Source organism: Echeneis naucrates, chromosome 14, assembly GCF_900963305.1.
Source record: "Echeneis naucrates chromosome 14, fEcheNa1.1, whole genome shotgun sequence".
NCBI lineage: Eukaryota > Metazoa > Chordata > Actinopteri > Carangiformes > Echeneidae > Echeneis > Echeneis naucrates.
This window is the reverse complement of record NC_042524.1, coordinates 4444489-4459458: the sequence shown is the minus strand read 5'-3', so window position 1 is coordinate 4459458 and position 14970 is coordinate 4444489. Positions and strand designations below refer to the sequence as shown.

The following is a 14970-nucleotide window of genomic DNA, read 5'->3' as shown; positions in this document are numbered from 1 at the left end:
AAAAGATAAGCTGCCACTTGGAAATACAAATATGAGATGACAAGTACCTGCTGAAAACATTTTAGCCTTTAGACACACATAACGACCCCTCTCTGTCCCCAACAGGTCGGTTTCATTTGTTATTAACACTATTTACACACTTGCTCCCAAAATGCACTGTGTCTGCAGTCAGTTGTGTAATTCCACACTAATCTAAATATAAAGACACTGACAATAAGCAAGAGGCTGACTAAACACCGGGTTTACATTCCCAACGATCACCTTAATCCCTGAATTGTGTTTGGGGATAAATCTAAAAAGGGATTTTCTGGGAAGGGCCTCTTAGTTTACCACATGGATCCGAGGGTGGGATTGGTATGGACGGGAAAACCGCTTGCTCATCCTTTATCAGCAGTAGTGTATGAGTCAGCGCTTGCTCTGTTACACCCAGAGCTGTTGCAACACACACACACACTCGCTCTATGTCTCCCTCTCCCTCCCTCTCACATACTCACACACAGGCCATATGACTGAGTCAAGCTCAGTTTTTAGTTTGTAGCCGGGTTGAGATAAGGCTTTCTGGGAAACGTAGCCTGGTTGGACGGCATTCAGTTTAGAAATAACCATGTGTCCTCAACAGCTGGGACTTTCTGTACATCTCTAAGAAAAGTGGATATAAAAAGTCTGTTGTGTAAGGTAGGCATTTTTTTTATTTTTTTTATTTTTGTTGTTGTTGTTGTTGTTGTTAATTTCTTTTTAAGTATGTGTCCTGATACATGGGATGTGATCACCTATAAGTGTATATGTGTGTGTTTGTGTGTACACATAGATGTCCCTGATGGCCATGTCTAGTCCCCGGTCGTCTGTGTTTACATTTGAGTCAACTGTGCATTCCTCCCATGTGCTGCGCTGCCTGGATGACCAGCGCCGCCGGGACATGTTGTGCGATGTTACGGTGGTGGTGGAGGGGCAGAGTTTCAGAGCTCACCGCTCTGTGCTCGCTTCCTGCAGCGAATACTTCTCACAGAGGATCTCCCCCCTCACACAACACGGGGCAGTCATCACCCTGCCAGAAGAGGTGAGATGTCACCTCATGATGCCATTATACAACAGATAACCAGGCTGCCTGTGTGTGTCAACAACAAATCTGTGAGAAAGTAAAATGACTGCAGGGTCAGTGTATTTGCTGTACTAATAAAAATCCAATCCTCTTAGTTCAGCCAAGCTAATAAGGTTATTTTGACCGCTAGATTTCTTTATGTTCCAGAAGTATTGCGCTTCTTCAGCAAAACTTATTTCTAACTGATGATCATGCTGACGGTGCATTTCTCAGCGTCTTCTCACATGAAAGGAAAGCCACAGGAACTAGTTTTTTTGGTTAGGTGTTTTTCTTGCTGAGCAACAACCGTTGGCTTTATTTCCTTAAAAGCTTGTAACTAGAGCGGATCCAGTGGATCTAGTTTGACCCTAAAGCGTTATGATGCATGATTGTGATTTTCAAAAAATCCCCTCGCTGCAGTCCTTCAGAGTAAATTGTGGCCAGAAAGTGCTAATTTCTTTCATGTTTCCTCCTTCTCAGGTGACTGCTGCTGGCTTTGAACCCTTGCTGAAGTTTGCCTACACGTCCAAACTCCTCTTTGTGAAAGACGATGTTTTAGAAATACGTAACTCAGCCTCCGTTCTCGGTTTCAGAGACCTGGATGAGGCCTGCTTTGATTTTCTCCTGCCTAAGTTCCTCTCCAGCAGCAAGGACTCTAACTCTTTTCCTAGAAAAACTTGCTGCAAGAAGAAATGCAAGAGCCACCGATCAAGGAAGGATAGCAGCATAGACTCTGACGATATGCTGTTGGATGAGAAAGAAGTAAAACTGGTTGCTGACTCACCCTCTGAGGAGGAAGTGGCTTTGCTCGTCAAAAAATCAGTGAACAGCAAAATGGGAAGTCAGAATTGTACAGGCATGTTTACACCTGCAGCCGAAGGGTCACGTGATACTTTTATGCAGTGCCCCAAATATCGCAAGTTCCAGTTGGCTTGTGGGAAGGAAAGTTGTGCCACAGAGAAAAACCAGAGTAATGTAGCAACAGTGATCAAAAATGATCCAAACAGCCCACTCCGGACAACTGCACAAACCGATCCCACCAGACAAAGCAGGGGAGAAGCTGATGAGCTGCAGAAAACTGAAATATATGACATTAAAACCGAAGATGGGCTAAGCAGAGGAGAGGGTCACATGGTCGAGAAAGACACAAATGAAAGACGGGGAAAATGGGATGAGAATGAAAAGGAGACCGGTGTGATGAAGATGGAGGACACCGCTGCAGTCAGCTCTTTGTTTGGGTCTAATGCTAAAGCACTTTCCATGGGGCAAAGCACAGCTCAGGGTGAGAAGTCACCACGGTTAATATTGCACCATTGCCCGCTGAGGGCTCAAGCTGAGGGTGCTGCAGTTAAGTCACTGGAGCGGGAGAGGTTTGACATGGATGTTAAAGAGGTCAAGAAACCAAAGGACTCCGGCACACTAGATGCAGTGTCCATTCATCCAAAAGCTGAGGGACTGGCAGAAGCCGAGGGAAGAAGCTCAAATAATACCAGGAAAGAAAGAGGAAGAGGAGAACAAAAAGGCATCATGGAAAACATGACGCTACCACTGAGTAATGTTAGAGAGGGGAGCACTGTGGAGAGGGAGGTGGCTGAGCACCAGGCCAAGCTGCCCGGTCCAGACGTTGGCCCGTCTCAGCTGAACTTCCAGGACCCCGATGCGAGACGTTCCTGTGATAAAGGGAGCGGACTGATGCAGCCCTCCTTAGAGTGGCTGAAGCTTCATGTCAACCTGAGCTCCAGCAGCACCAGCTGCCCCTTTTTCCAGGACTTGGACCAGAGCAAATGCTTATGGAAGGGAGCAGGGCTGTCTGAGTGCGAGGGGACATCTCAGTCAGGTTTGTCATCCATAAACTCGGGGGAGGATGGAGACTCGGAGACAGAAACAGAAGGAGACAGCGAGTCCTACACAAGAGAGAGAGCCATCGAGGTGAGCGATGAAAACGCGACTGAAGTCCGTGAAGACAATGCAGCTCTGCACTTCACTCTCTCCACCTGCTACCTCACTGCGTCACAGATTACTTCAGAAGATTTGTTTTAGATAAGCGTCTTTGGTACATTATATCAGATGCAAATGAATATCTGCAGCCATCAGCCATCGTTGCTACACTGCCAAGTTAATCATTCACAAAGTATAGCTGATGTGTGTGTGTGTACATGCATGTGTGCTGTGACCATGAGCATGTGCCTTGCTAATTGGTCCAGAGTCCAGCTCCGATAAATCTGACACCTCAGCCTGTTGAGTTAATAGTGACTACACAAACAACAGGTCAGAGGAATCTCTAACGTCACCGAACTATCCATGTTAGTGAGTACGCGGATGTTCCTGAACATACGAACAACGCCGTGAGCAAAGTTAAGACAGTTAAGCTGAGGTCATTTCAGATATTAAAAAAAGGTTTCATTTACACAAGATAAAACACTTCATGATTTATACAGCCCTGACAAACGTGTGAGTGTACATTTCCTGTCACACATTAGCACCAGCGATAGCCCAACCTTGCCTGACTTTCCTTTAAAAAGTTGACCCGTTTTCAGAGTTAATAATTAACAGCTCGCTAAAAAAAATTACTGAGCGCAATATCTATTTTGTGCTTGTGTACAAAAAAAGAAATAAGCAAAAAACCAACACACACATCATTAAATATCCCATTCATCTAATGTTAACACTGCCAATACTGTGTTGTTTGGATAAACCTGCAGGTGCATTTATCACCTGAAGGCCTTCAGCCTCACTAATGTGATTCAACAAAACATGTTTTCATAGATTAAAAGCATCGATCGTCGGTCTGTCTCCCTTGTTTGTGTAGATGATCTCACTGTCCCGGAATCTCTGTGTGAAACTTCTAACCTTCTTCATTTTCCTGCCCTCAGGTTCAGTTGCCGTACCCTGTAGACTGGATTGTGGATCTGAGCAGAAATGACTTCCAACAGCTGCTGAAGCAACAGGCGTTTACGCCTGAACAGCTGGAGTTTGTCCACGACATGAGGCGGCGCAGCAAAAACCGCCTAGCAGCTCAACGTTGCCGCAAGAGGAAGCTGGACTGCATATACAACCTGCAGTGTGAAATCAACAAGCTGGTAAAAGTCACATTTTGTAAATCAGTAATTACCTTTGATTAAGCTGCTTGCTGTGCGCAGACGTGCTAATGAGATTGTATATACTGCCTTGTGTGTGTGTGTGTGTGTCACAGAAGACAGAGAGGGAGAAACTAATGATGGAGAAGTTCCAGCTGAACCAGCTGAAGCTGAATACGCGTCACACGGTCACGGCCTTATGTCAGAGAGTCTCCAACGAAGCCAACCTGCAGCCAGAGCAACTCCAAGTGTTAGCTAAGTACAGCTCACCAGACTGCCCCCTGTCCTCGTTCTTCCCCCACATAGACGCTCTCCTCTCACAGCCAGAGCTGTCGGTCCGGCCCCCGGCTTCACGCTCGGCCTGCCCGGTGGGCGCTGATGAATACTCGGCCTCTGAGGAGGCTTCGTCCAACTCCACGGACACATGCACAGAAAACGGTCAGCCTTCACTTTAAACGTACACACACTGAAAATAGGATTGTGGAGTTATTAAGGGGTTCCCGTCCTGCATCAGACGGACTCCAAGGATATTACCAAGGACTTTGGAACCAGCACAGGCTGTGAGAGAAAGCAACCACTTCCCTGTGCATTTCTAATGACAAAGTTACACAAGTTATAATAAACTCACAGGCTACTACTATTTTTTTTTTTTTTTTTTAATTTAAACTTCAAGCTCACATTGAGCGGACAGAAATGCTTCATAGGTCTGAAACCTTTCAATTTACTTTTCCTTTTTTGGTGAACTTCCGAAAGCAAGTTCTTCCAGCATCACAAACGGTTTAATGCAACTTGTTTTCTGCTTAAAATTTAAAGGGTGCACAATGATAATGTGAAGATTTCAGCACTGAAAGAATCACAGCGTTAAAAGCGTAAAATCAACTAGCAACAACAATCTATGCATTTGTAACATATATGCTTCAACGCCTGATTACCTCAGGATGACTGTAATTCCATCCTCATATAGATAGATGTAATTGTTTGAGATCTCATTTTGATACAGTTTGATACAATATCTCAGGTGTTAACAAGAAAATTCAGCATATATTGCACGCAAGGCTGGTTGTGCCTTCTATGCAAGCGCAACGCACCGCAGCCTTTTGCACCAAACCCAGGCAACTCGACCAAAGGACTCGACGTAGGGTGTGCCATGTTTACCTTCTGGTCACATGTCTGGTTTCTCATATTCCAGGTTGTCATTGTGGTCGCCTCTCCTCAGCTCACCACGGTGACGCAGCTATTTCTGGGCTGAACCAATCTTGCACTTCATTCTGACTTGCAAAAAGAGACCTCACCATTTTATTTTATTTTTTAAATGACTCTTAGGAGAAACGCAGCCACACAACATCAGTCTTATCTATTTTACTGTCAACAATGTAGCAACAGCCTATCAATGGATGAAGCAGATTCACGTGCACTATCCGCAGCACAACTGTCATTATTTTGTGAATTCCAGTCATTACTCTATTTGCTGTAACGCATCTCCTTGCCTGTAGTTGAGCTTTGACACTTCCTGTAAAACCTCCTCCAGATCAACTTTCAGTGCTTCTTTTTTTTTGTTTTTTGCATTTATTTGATCGACTTTTTTGCATGAAAATCACCACAGTGCAGCCGTTCTTCAAATGATTTGAGTTAAGTAAGAATGAGCTGAATAATACTGTAAACAGAAAATCTGATAAGTAAGCATATTTCAGGCTGCTGTGTTTTAAAAGTGTTGCATAGCAAAGGTTTTTATGATGATGCTGGTGCTTATTGCCCTCTAGTGGCAGTGCATTTACAGAGCCATATCTGTATATGCTGCAGAAATGACTTTTCTTAGTTGCACAAACAGACTTTATCCATACGGATAGTATTCCCAAAAAAAAAAAAAAAAAAAAAGAAAAGAAAAGTGAAACATAACTAATTACCATTAAAACAGAACAACAAAAAAAAAAGATGTTTGTTTTCATGGTCCTCCACTTATGAAGATGGCTGTTCATGCGGTGCAATTTTGTTGAAACAGCATCAGTAAGGTCAATGAGATACAAAATCCGTCAGTGTTCAGAGTGAATGATGAATAGCTGAGCTCACGAGGCCTTTGGAGGACTCATCTTTCAACCTGGACAGACATATTAATGATTTAATGCTGCACTTAGTCTTTCATCTTCCTCCCTTCTGAATCTCAGTCGCTCTCTCTGTTCCACCTACGCTCACCTCTGTTACCTCAAATTTTTTTCTCTTTCTTTTTGTTCTCTCTTCATTTCACTCCTCCTCTTTCTATCTCTCTCTCTGGGCTGCTTTAATTAGCAGAGACTGCTATTTCATCCCTCATTTTTCTTTTATGTGAGCAAACATGGTGAAATGTTGATTACGTAGCCACACTGAGACCTACAAATCAGTTCGATGTTCGGTCATTCTCGCTGGCTATACAAGGCCTCATCATAAAGACAGAATTAAAGGATGATCTGGGGGGGGGGGGCAGAGGTCAAGCAGGTTAACATGATCTAATAGATGTTGACACTAATGAGTGGGAACCAGGATTTGCTGAGAAGCACAGACTAAGAGATGGGAAATTCGCCGTGATGGATGAGGTCATTTTCTTGGAAAAGCATTTCTCAATGTTCACACGCTGTGATTATGTTTCGGCGCCAGTCATTCTGAAATGCTTTCACTGCTGGTGTGCATGCAGGAACATGCACATCAGCAGTGTTTATCTTTGTGGCTTCCTTTTTCTGTTGATACGTCGTGGGAGTGAATAAGTCCTGTCACTTTTTAAAGGGGGAATAAAAGTAAAGTCAGTGAAATTGAAGAACAAAAGAGATTTCGTCAAATGAATACGGCAGCAGTTCAAAGTGGATTAAATAGCTGCAGTGTGACTGATTTGACAACAGATGGCGCTCCATGAGCAATTACTGCTGGTGAGAAGAGGAGGAGAGAAATGTTTTTATCAAAACAGTCGCTTTTTTTCTGGCATGTCTCTAAAATAAGAAACTCGTCTGTTGGTGTCTGCCTGCTTAAGCGGCTGAATTTGTTCTGATCTAATAGGAAGTTACCGGTCATAATCTGTCTGGAAAACATCTCCAAAGCACTTCGGTGTGACGACCCTCTGTTTCTGTTTACCTGCTGTCACTTCTGACGAGCTGTCAGTAACCTTTTGTTGCTGCCACATTTTGAACATTTCTTCTCCTTCGACTCATTTTCTTGTACCTGCTTCTCCTCGTTCCCTCCCCCTCCCACTATATTTTTCTCTCCCAGAAAATATATGTGGGTGTTTGCTGTAGGTGGTTCTCTGGCAGAGCCTGAGAACTACACAATATGCTGGGCTCATAATCCCACTAATGAATAGATAGATTTGTGCCAGGTGTTGTCACAGGAAGAGTTAACACAGAGCATCCTGTACCACAAAAGAAGAAGTTTGTTTCATTGTTTTACTTTTAATTACATCTCTTGAAATGTAATTAAAAATTTAAAATAATGACAATATAATGACCCTCTCTCCCAGCCATTTGTGTCTTCATCAAGTTTCGGCTTGATGAATTTCAGATGACAAAATTAGTTTGAGCATCATTTAATGAGTTGTTGGTGGTGGATGTCTTAATGCGAGCCAAGAGCAGACGACCAAATCCAATCCCTCAGGCAGAGAATAATCCACTCAGTCATGTGGCTTCCTAATGAGAACCTGAGAGTCCTGGATAAGCCCAGAGACACACACACACATTTCTCGGACTAAACTAATAAAACTTGAGAGTTGAGTCACTGTTTCTTTCAGTGATCAGCGAAGCTGAAGTACTCCAGTGATCATGAGGCCGTAAAATGGTTTGTTCCCAAGAAAAGGTCAAACAGCACACGTGCACTTTGTAGTTAACGTGTCAAAAAACAAAACAACAGCACAGCATGACATGGATTTCGTTTTCACTCCTTCAAAACAATTAATTCAAAAGAACGTTCCACATCAAAATGTATAACAATAAGCGGTGCAGTTTGCTTGTGGAACCAACCAATTTATTTTCCATGTTTGTCCTTTTCAGACAAACAGAATGTTTGTAACTGTATGAATGAGCAGCTCTTTTTCAACTTTTTCAACTACCGCATCTTTGTGTGTGCGTGTGTGTGTTTTTGAGACACCTTGCTGATGTCACATGACGCATACTGTAATGAGCCACACTAACACTGTGAAGTGTTGATCCCGCGAAGAAGACAATACACAAATCTATTACGCTTTAATGTGGATCAATAGCACATGATGCTGCTGTGACCGGACTTATGAACGACAACCGTGCGAACCCAGCACAACACATGATGCAAATACACATAAAAGCACTGATCTCATGGTTGTTTAAGGCCATGAATCGTCTCTGCAGCGCTGCATGTGTTTACTAGAGCCAGTGAACACGAGCAGAGGATGCTCAGAAGAAAGACTCTGGACTGCTAGATGATAGCGAGTTTGTTACAAGAGAAGAAATAATAATGGCAGATCGAGTGGGTGAGGAGAGAAGAACATAAGAGGCAAGGACAGAGATTTGAAAGTGTATTTGTGTGCACACTGACGCGCGTGTGTAACTGTGAATACACTGGGAAATAGTCTCACACAGATGTTATAGGATGCCCATAAAAAATAAAATAAAATCATCTAGTTGCCATGGATACGGAGGGTTAGACTTTGGCAAGTCAACTCAAGAATGTGTCAAGTTCAGAAGCAGATAATCAACACAATTTTTACTGAGGAAGAAATAACACATACGCACATAAATTTGTGATTTCTGAGAATAAGCAGAAATCAGATGTGGTTGAGTGTTGCAGCCAAAGAACAACCACCACGCTCCTCCGCGAGCACAAAATCTTGTCTGATAACGCCTTTTAAATGTTAAACTGCCCACCAGCCATAAGCCATAAGACTCAACACTACACACTCACCAGGATGGTTGTGTGTCTACCGCTCCGTTTTGCGTCGCTCCAACTGAGCTGTTGCTAAAAACTGCCTAATGAAATGACAGTCCGTACGAGAGTCAGTTGTAGGAAGGATTTTAAGAAACACAACATAATACAATAAGCAGCTCACCAGAAAAAAAGGAAATAACTTAATGAAAAACGATGCATGTGCAAAATTCACAATTACACAACAAAAGATCAATAATGATTTCTTTGGCTCTTGCACAGAAACATTACAGAAAGCTTCCGTGTCTCCCAAACTGCTTTGTGGAGGAGAATCGAGGGATGCAGATGAGGAAAGCAGAACAATCCTACTCTCCTGAAAAGGAGATGAACAGGTATAATGTTGAGGTGTTTTTTTAATGCAGAGATTCTGGTGTGTTGATCCAACCACGCTGCAAATATTCAGTCTTTTTATTTAGTTCTGTCAGGGAGCGAGGAAGCCAGCTAACAACGAGGAGCCTTAAAGTGAGGCCGCTGGTCTGATACCTTAATTAATCTAATACATCACGCCAAAGAGCTTCGACGTGCATGTTGAGGCCAACTAAAGTTGCACTCATTTGGCAGCTAACTTTTACGCTGACAGTAACACAAGTTACCAAAACACTGTTAAATAAATGTGAATGTGAAACTTCAGTGTGTGAGCTCTGGTTGACCGTCAAAACTGAAATGTTGAACTCTGCTTTGGACCGAAGTAGCCCAACGATACGGTGGCTAATTCGTTTTTTCTTGAAAGGCCATGCCGGTGGAAGTGTCCCTCTTCGTCCTCCTGTGTTTCCATTCCATTCTGTCCCCCCTGTCGTCATTTGAAGCAGCCGGAGCAGCCTGCCTGCTTCTGCGCGTCGAGCTGCGGTGAGATGGTGTCCGGTACGACGGATTTCAGTATGTTGTTCTCTGTGGCCATGATGTGTTTGACCAGGAAGTTTGCAGCTTCACTGATGTTGAGGTTGTCCTTCAGGAGAAACAAAGACTGCAGTTAGCCATGGCTTTGTTTTTTTTGGCCTCTTGCTGATTGATACAATAAACGTAGAAACTGGAAATGGGATGGCGAGAAGAGGAATGACATGCAGGAAATGATCGTGGGCCTAGCTGGCACACAACATTTCATATATAATTAATAATATATATAATAATAATAATCAGGTTGGCCCCACAAGATAACACTTACTCATCTAACAGATGCTTTTTTCAAAAGCAGGTTACATATGTAGTAGGAGACCATTGTGCAACTGCCGAAAATTAAGTCTAATTAATAAGGACAGAGAGACCAGGTAAGGTCATGTTAAGTGTTAGGGTGTTAGAGGTTTTAGGAGATTCTTAAAGATCGAGCGGAACAGCCTGCTCTGATAGATTTCATCAAGTAACCCCGTAATGAGAACCCTGATTGCGTCAGGTAGTCCAATGCTGAATTTAGATTGTATGTGAAGCTGAGATAAAGCAATGAAATCAGCCGACGGTCGCACTCCCTCTGCATCAGCAGCGTGGCCCAAATGTGGCTAACCGTGCATGCTGTCAGTGTGAACAGCAACGTCACGAGTACACTTTGATGTTTGCAAAATGTCTTCCCCACAGCTGCTGAGGAGGAATGTGTGTCTCTGTGTCCGTATCCCACTTCTGACACTTCTGCCTCAAACCTGCACCGTGTAACCTTTGACCTCTGAGAATGCTGAGCCTCAATGCCGCAGGACTGGCAGCGCACTTACGTTGCGACGACACATTAGTGTCAGCAGAGGACGTGCGAATTGAGACGTTCGCAGAATTTATGTGCGAAGGGTTCAGAGATTTTGGAATAGCGTAACCAAGAGAAGTTAAACAAAAAATTGTTTGGTGTTGGAAAAATAGAATAGATGTTTTACGCTGTTTCTTTAGGAGGTCAAGCACACTGAATAAACCCGCTACATGCCATGTTATCGTAGCATCCTGGGGTCACTGTCCATTCCCCGCTGCCGCTTTCTAATTCAAATAAAGGCAGAAAAAGTATCATTTTTATGTGCACACAGCACATATACCGCGAGGTATGACTGCAGGCAAATATGTGAAACACCCAGAAGCTCATGTAACGCTGCTATCTAAGAAAACACAGTGTTCTTCGGTGGGCTAATGTGTTCTGACCCTGCTTCGTAAAGTGCTCCGGCTGAGCCGCGTCCCATGAGCATATGAAATTCCAGTTCTCTCTGTGGGGATGTTTTTCACTGACTGCAGCGACCTGAGTGGGAGAGGAGCCCGTGTGCCAGCCGCTTGCTGCAAAGGCCTGCAATTAAGCTCTGATTAAAATGAATGCTATTTTGGGGGAAGGGTGCTCGTCCACATTCTGACTGTTCTTGCTGAGAGTTACGAGTCAGAACTGAAACACCAGCATCATGTCTGTGCGTTAAATACGAAGCTAAAGCCAGCAACTGGTTAGCTTCTTTTATCATGACAACTGGAAACAGGAAGAAGCTATCCATCCAGAAAATAGTCCCACACATGCTGGCCTGTAAAAGCCACAAGTGTTCATTTTTTTAAGTACAGATTTAATCATCAGTCGTTTATTGGCTCCAGTTGTATTCGTGTGATTGATCCTGTCATTTCATTCTCAGTGACAACTCGTTGCTCAGAGCAGGAAGCGTGCATTTCAATTTACGCCCTGCAAGCCAGATATAAAATACCCGGTTTATACTTTTGTGCCATCTCACCTTAGCCGAGGTCTCAAACCACCCAACAAAACCGTGATCCTTGCAGAACTGGTCCATTTTGATGCCGCTGCTGCTTAAGTCTTTGCCCTGGTCGCATTTGTTTGCCAGCAGCACAGTGGCAATGCTCTGTCCGTCAGATAGCATCAGTTTGGAGTCCAGGTCCTCCTTCCACTTGACGATGGCCTCGAAGGTCGAAGGCCGAGTCACGTCGAACACTATGAGAGCTCCCATGGCTTCACGGTAGTACACCCGTGTCATGTTTCCAAAACGCTCCTGACCTGTGACGGACAGACACACAAACACAGAGGAGCTTTTATTCCTTAGTATGGCAGCCCATTGTTCCTGTTCATCGGTTTTAATGAGAGATTCTCATTGTTTACCCACTTTTTTTTTTTTTTTTAGCAAAATAGCTCATCAGCCGGCATTACGACAGCAGTTAGCATTCCCATGAAACAGCACATTCCTGTGGTCTTACTGTCACGTTGCACCGCAGCTCACGTTCAATGCAAGCTCTTGTTCCCACTTTTACCAGATCGACTTCTACAAATCTTGAATTCTACATCGTGGCCAAACGAAACGGAAGATAAACTTTGTTCCCAAGAACATTCAACTCAGCCCAACTTAACCGCGATGATATTAGCATGTGAGACACGTGTGTGCATACATTTGTGTTAATCTACGCTTGTACATTGTGCAGGGAATGAAAATTAGATGCTTGAGGAGCAGGTTGTGTGTGTTCTGTTGTCTAATGTGAGTATTTGTTAGTCCAAGCCCAAGCACGTGGCTGGATGAGTTTTACATAGCACGCCTCAGCACAAAGGTTTACATGGCTGATAGGCATTAATGCACAACAGCTCACTTCTGGCTTTGCTGCAAGTCCTCTGACGACAAAATGCTGCAAATTGCTCCGTTCACTTGAGAGGAAATGGGAAATCTGACGGCATGGATTCAGGACTTCCCCTTCTCATTTCAGAGTGTATGAATGATTTTCAACAATCACAAGGAATCCTCGTTTGTTTTGGTGTGACGGGAGTCAGACAGACAGAGATATCACATGTCATCTGACGCAATGTCATTCACCAAACGGACGATGCAGTTAACAGGACTTTTTTTTTAGGCTACATGGCACTCTTGTGACTTCAAATCGCCCTCACATGGGCCCACTCACATGATGCAGCACCACACCTTGAATGAATGATTGAATGACAGTGTGCTCATCTTCCCCTGAGCACCATGAGCACGTGTGTGTGTGTGTGTGTGTGTGAGAGAGACAGAGAGAGAGAGAGGACGCTCCACAGTGACTGTGCATCCTGAAACTGAAGAAACTGTTTCTTAACTTTATAACACTCAGGCTTCTCTGTCCGTTTGCAGATAAGCACTATCTCCTCAGACAATCAGCTTTTAAGGAACTAACAGTCTTGCTAAATACCATTTTACTTTTTTTTTTTTTCCCTTCAGCCATTCTTTGAAAATGTTCCTGAGTTTTTAAAACGTGAAACTGAAACTTTAAACGTGAAAACATCCTAAATTCAAGCGAGAGCCATCATCATTAGCGACCCTTCAGATGATTTTAACTTTGTGTGCCCCTGATCTGCAGTGATAGTTCGGACTGAACATCTGTCCCACCTGCAATGTCCCACAGCTGGAGCCGAACAGTCTCGGAGTCCCAGTTGAGCACCTTCAGGGCGAAGTCCACTCCGATGGTGGCCCGGTAGTTGCTGGAGTAGGTCTGGTGGACGTACCGCCTGATGATCGAGGTCTTCCCGACGCCCAGCTCTCCGATGACCAGGACCTTGTACAGGTGCTCCTTCCGGAGGTTCTGCATGCCGTTGGACTGGGAGGGGCTCATCTCACCTGTCGACTCTCAGACGCTCCAACTTCTCCTCGACGCGAAGTCGGTGTGAGGCGTCTTCTCCCTCTTTTTACGCACGGATTGCCGGAGCCGCCCTCCTTCTGCTCGTGTAGCTGTGTGTGTGTGTGTGTGTGTGTGTGTGTGTGATCTTGTGACCTCGCCTCCCTGGAGCTTCACCGGGACTAGTTCTCTTCAGGGGAGCCTGCTGAACTCTCTGCAAAAAAAAAATAAAAATAAAATAAATTTAAATTAAATAAATAATAATAATAATAATAATAATAATAATAATAATAATAATAATAATAATAATAATAATCCACGTCCTGGCTTCAGTTATCTAAAATAAGTATTCAGTCGTCTTGTATTCCAGTACTGTTCCTTTCAGAAGCTGAATTCAGATTCTTCACAGGTTATTCCAGTGAGAGGAAATAAGCTCCTTAAACCTGTAACCTTATGGAATAAATAAGATAACAGTTAGTTCAATCTGTGCTTCTTCTGATATAGCAATAATAATAATAATAATAAAGGCAATCTCCCAGGTTGTCATCACTTTCAGAAGCTTACAGTTTACACTGTAAACTGTTTGATTGTCATATTATCACAGCAGGATCACGCAGGTTGAGCACTGCAGAAAAACAACAGTCAACATAGAGCCTTTATGTAAACCGCACCATATTTGACTGGAGAATTTGGAGTTTTACATGCATGTAAACTTATTAACATTTCCCAATTAATGCATTCACCTAGTGTGTGTCTAGAAGAGTTACCCTTAACTGACACATGTTCAGTGTTGATTCAATGTTTTTGTGTCGCTATGAAGCGTCATAAACTAATTATTATCAAACATAAACAGTGGTTTGGTCTGTACTGGCCTCACTTCCTCCCTGAGCTCATGAAAAGTTATTAACTATGAATAAACGTTGTCCACCATCTTGTGACTATTAATTGCACCAAACAATTTGTGTCTGTAGCAATTTAGACATAGTTATTTAATAAAGTGTGCCCTAGAAACCTTATTTCCATTTTATTAATTATCACACAGTGATTTGACATAATTATCTTCTTATTTAGAAAAAGGTTCATAAGTAACATCAGCTCTGGAGGTCCAAAAATAACGCTGCACTCGGTCCCCTTCCTTTAAATGAAAAACATTTAGCTATGAAATTCAAACTCAGTTCAAACGATTTTATAATGGTTACAGCAGGAAAGGAAAGATTTGTGAGCTATTAGAATAATGGAGCAAATACCAGCAGCATACTGAAATAAGATATTATTCCCTTCACTGCATTAAAGACTTTCTATTCTAAGGGAGTTATACAATGAATCACAGATGAATGTCAAAAATATATTGCATTTTGGATGGAAACTTTTAATGCGGCACAA

The 14970-nt window shown here is 43.2% G+C and overlaps 2 protein-coding genes across 3 annotated transcripts; one reads left to right on the top strand and one right to left on the bottom strand.

Annotated features, from left to right (window-relative positions):
• The first annotated feature begins 514 nt into the window (after positions 1-514).
• Positions 515-6030, top strand: bach1b (BTB and CNC homology 1, basic leucine zipper transcription factor 1 b). 2 transcript variants are annotated; one of them, XM_029518852.1, is made up of 5 exons: positions 515-675; positions 809-1057; positions 1559-3007; positions 3952-4158; positions 4275-6030. In XM_029518852.1, the coding sequence occupies exons 2-5, from the start codon at positions 809-811 to the stop codon at positions 4608-4610; spliced, it is 2241 nt and encodes a 746-aa protein (XP_029374712.1). In that variant the 5' UTR covers positions 515-675; the 3' UTR covers positions 4611-6030. The 2 variants fall into 2 exon arrangements, with proteins under 2 accessions (XP_029374712.1, XP_029374711.1); XM_029518851.1 differs by having other exon boundaries at positions 4272-6030.
• A 2963-nt stretch (positions 6031-8993) lies between these two features.
• rab38b (RAB38b, member of RAS oncogene family) lies at positions 8994-13593 on the bottom strand. The gene is made up of 3 exons (XM_029518853.1): positions 13362-13593; positions 11736-12013; positions 8994-10012 (listed from the first exon to the last, which is right to left on the bottom strand). Exons 1-3 carry the CDS (start codon positions 13582-13584, stop codon positions 9863-9865), a joined length of 651 nt encoding a protein of 216 aa, XP_029374713.1. The 5' UTR covers positions 13585-13593; the 3' UTR covers positions 8994-9862.
• Positions 13594-14970: the final 1377 nt, after the last annotated feature.

What these genes read in the sequence shown, in the direction of transcription:
- rab38b (XM_029518853.1), bottom strand. Translation starts at nt 13,584, where the DNA reads ATGAGCCCCTCCCAGTCCAACGGCATGCAGAACCTCCGGAAGGAGCAC. An exon ending in CCAGCTGTGGGACATTGCAG is followed by an intron (nt 12,014 to 13,361) that starts GTGGGACAGATG and finishes TGTCCGTCACAG; the next exon opens with GTCAGGAGCGTTTTGGAAAC. An exon ending in GGTTTGAGACCTCGGCTAAG is followed by an intron (nt 10,013 to 11,735) that starts GTGAGATGGCAC and finishes TTTCTCCTGAAG; the next exon opens with GACAACCTCAACATCAGTGA.
- bach1b (XM_029518851.1), top strand. Translation starts at nt 809, where the DNA reads ATGTCCCTGATGGCCATGTCTAGTCCCCGGTCGTCTGTGTTTACATTT. An exon ending in CAAGAGAGAGAGCCATCGAG is followed by an intron (nt 3,008 to 3,951) that starts GTGAGCGATGAA and finishes TCCTGCCCTCAG; the next exon opens with GTTCAGTTGCCGTACCCTGT. An exon ending in AGTGTGAAATCAACAAGCTG is followed by an intron (nt 4,159 to 4,271) that starts GTAAAAGTCACA and finishes TGTGTGTCACAG; the next exon opens with AAGACAGAGAGGGAGAAACT.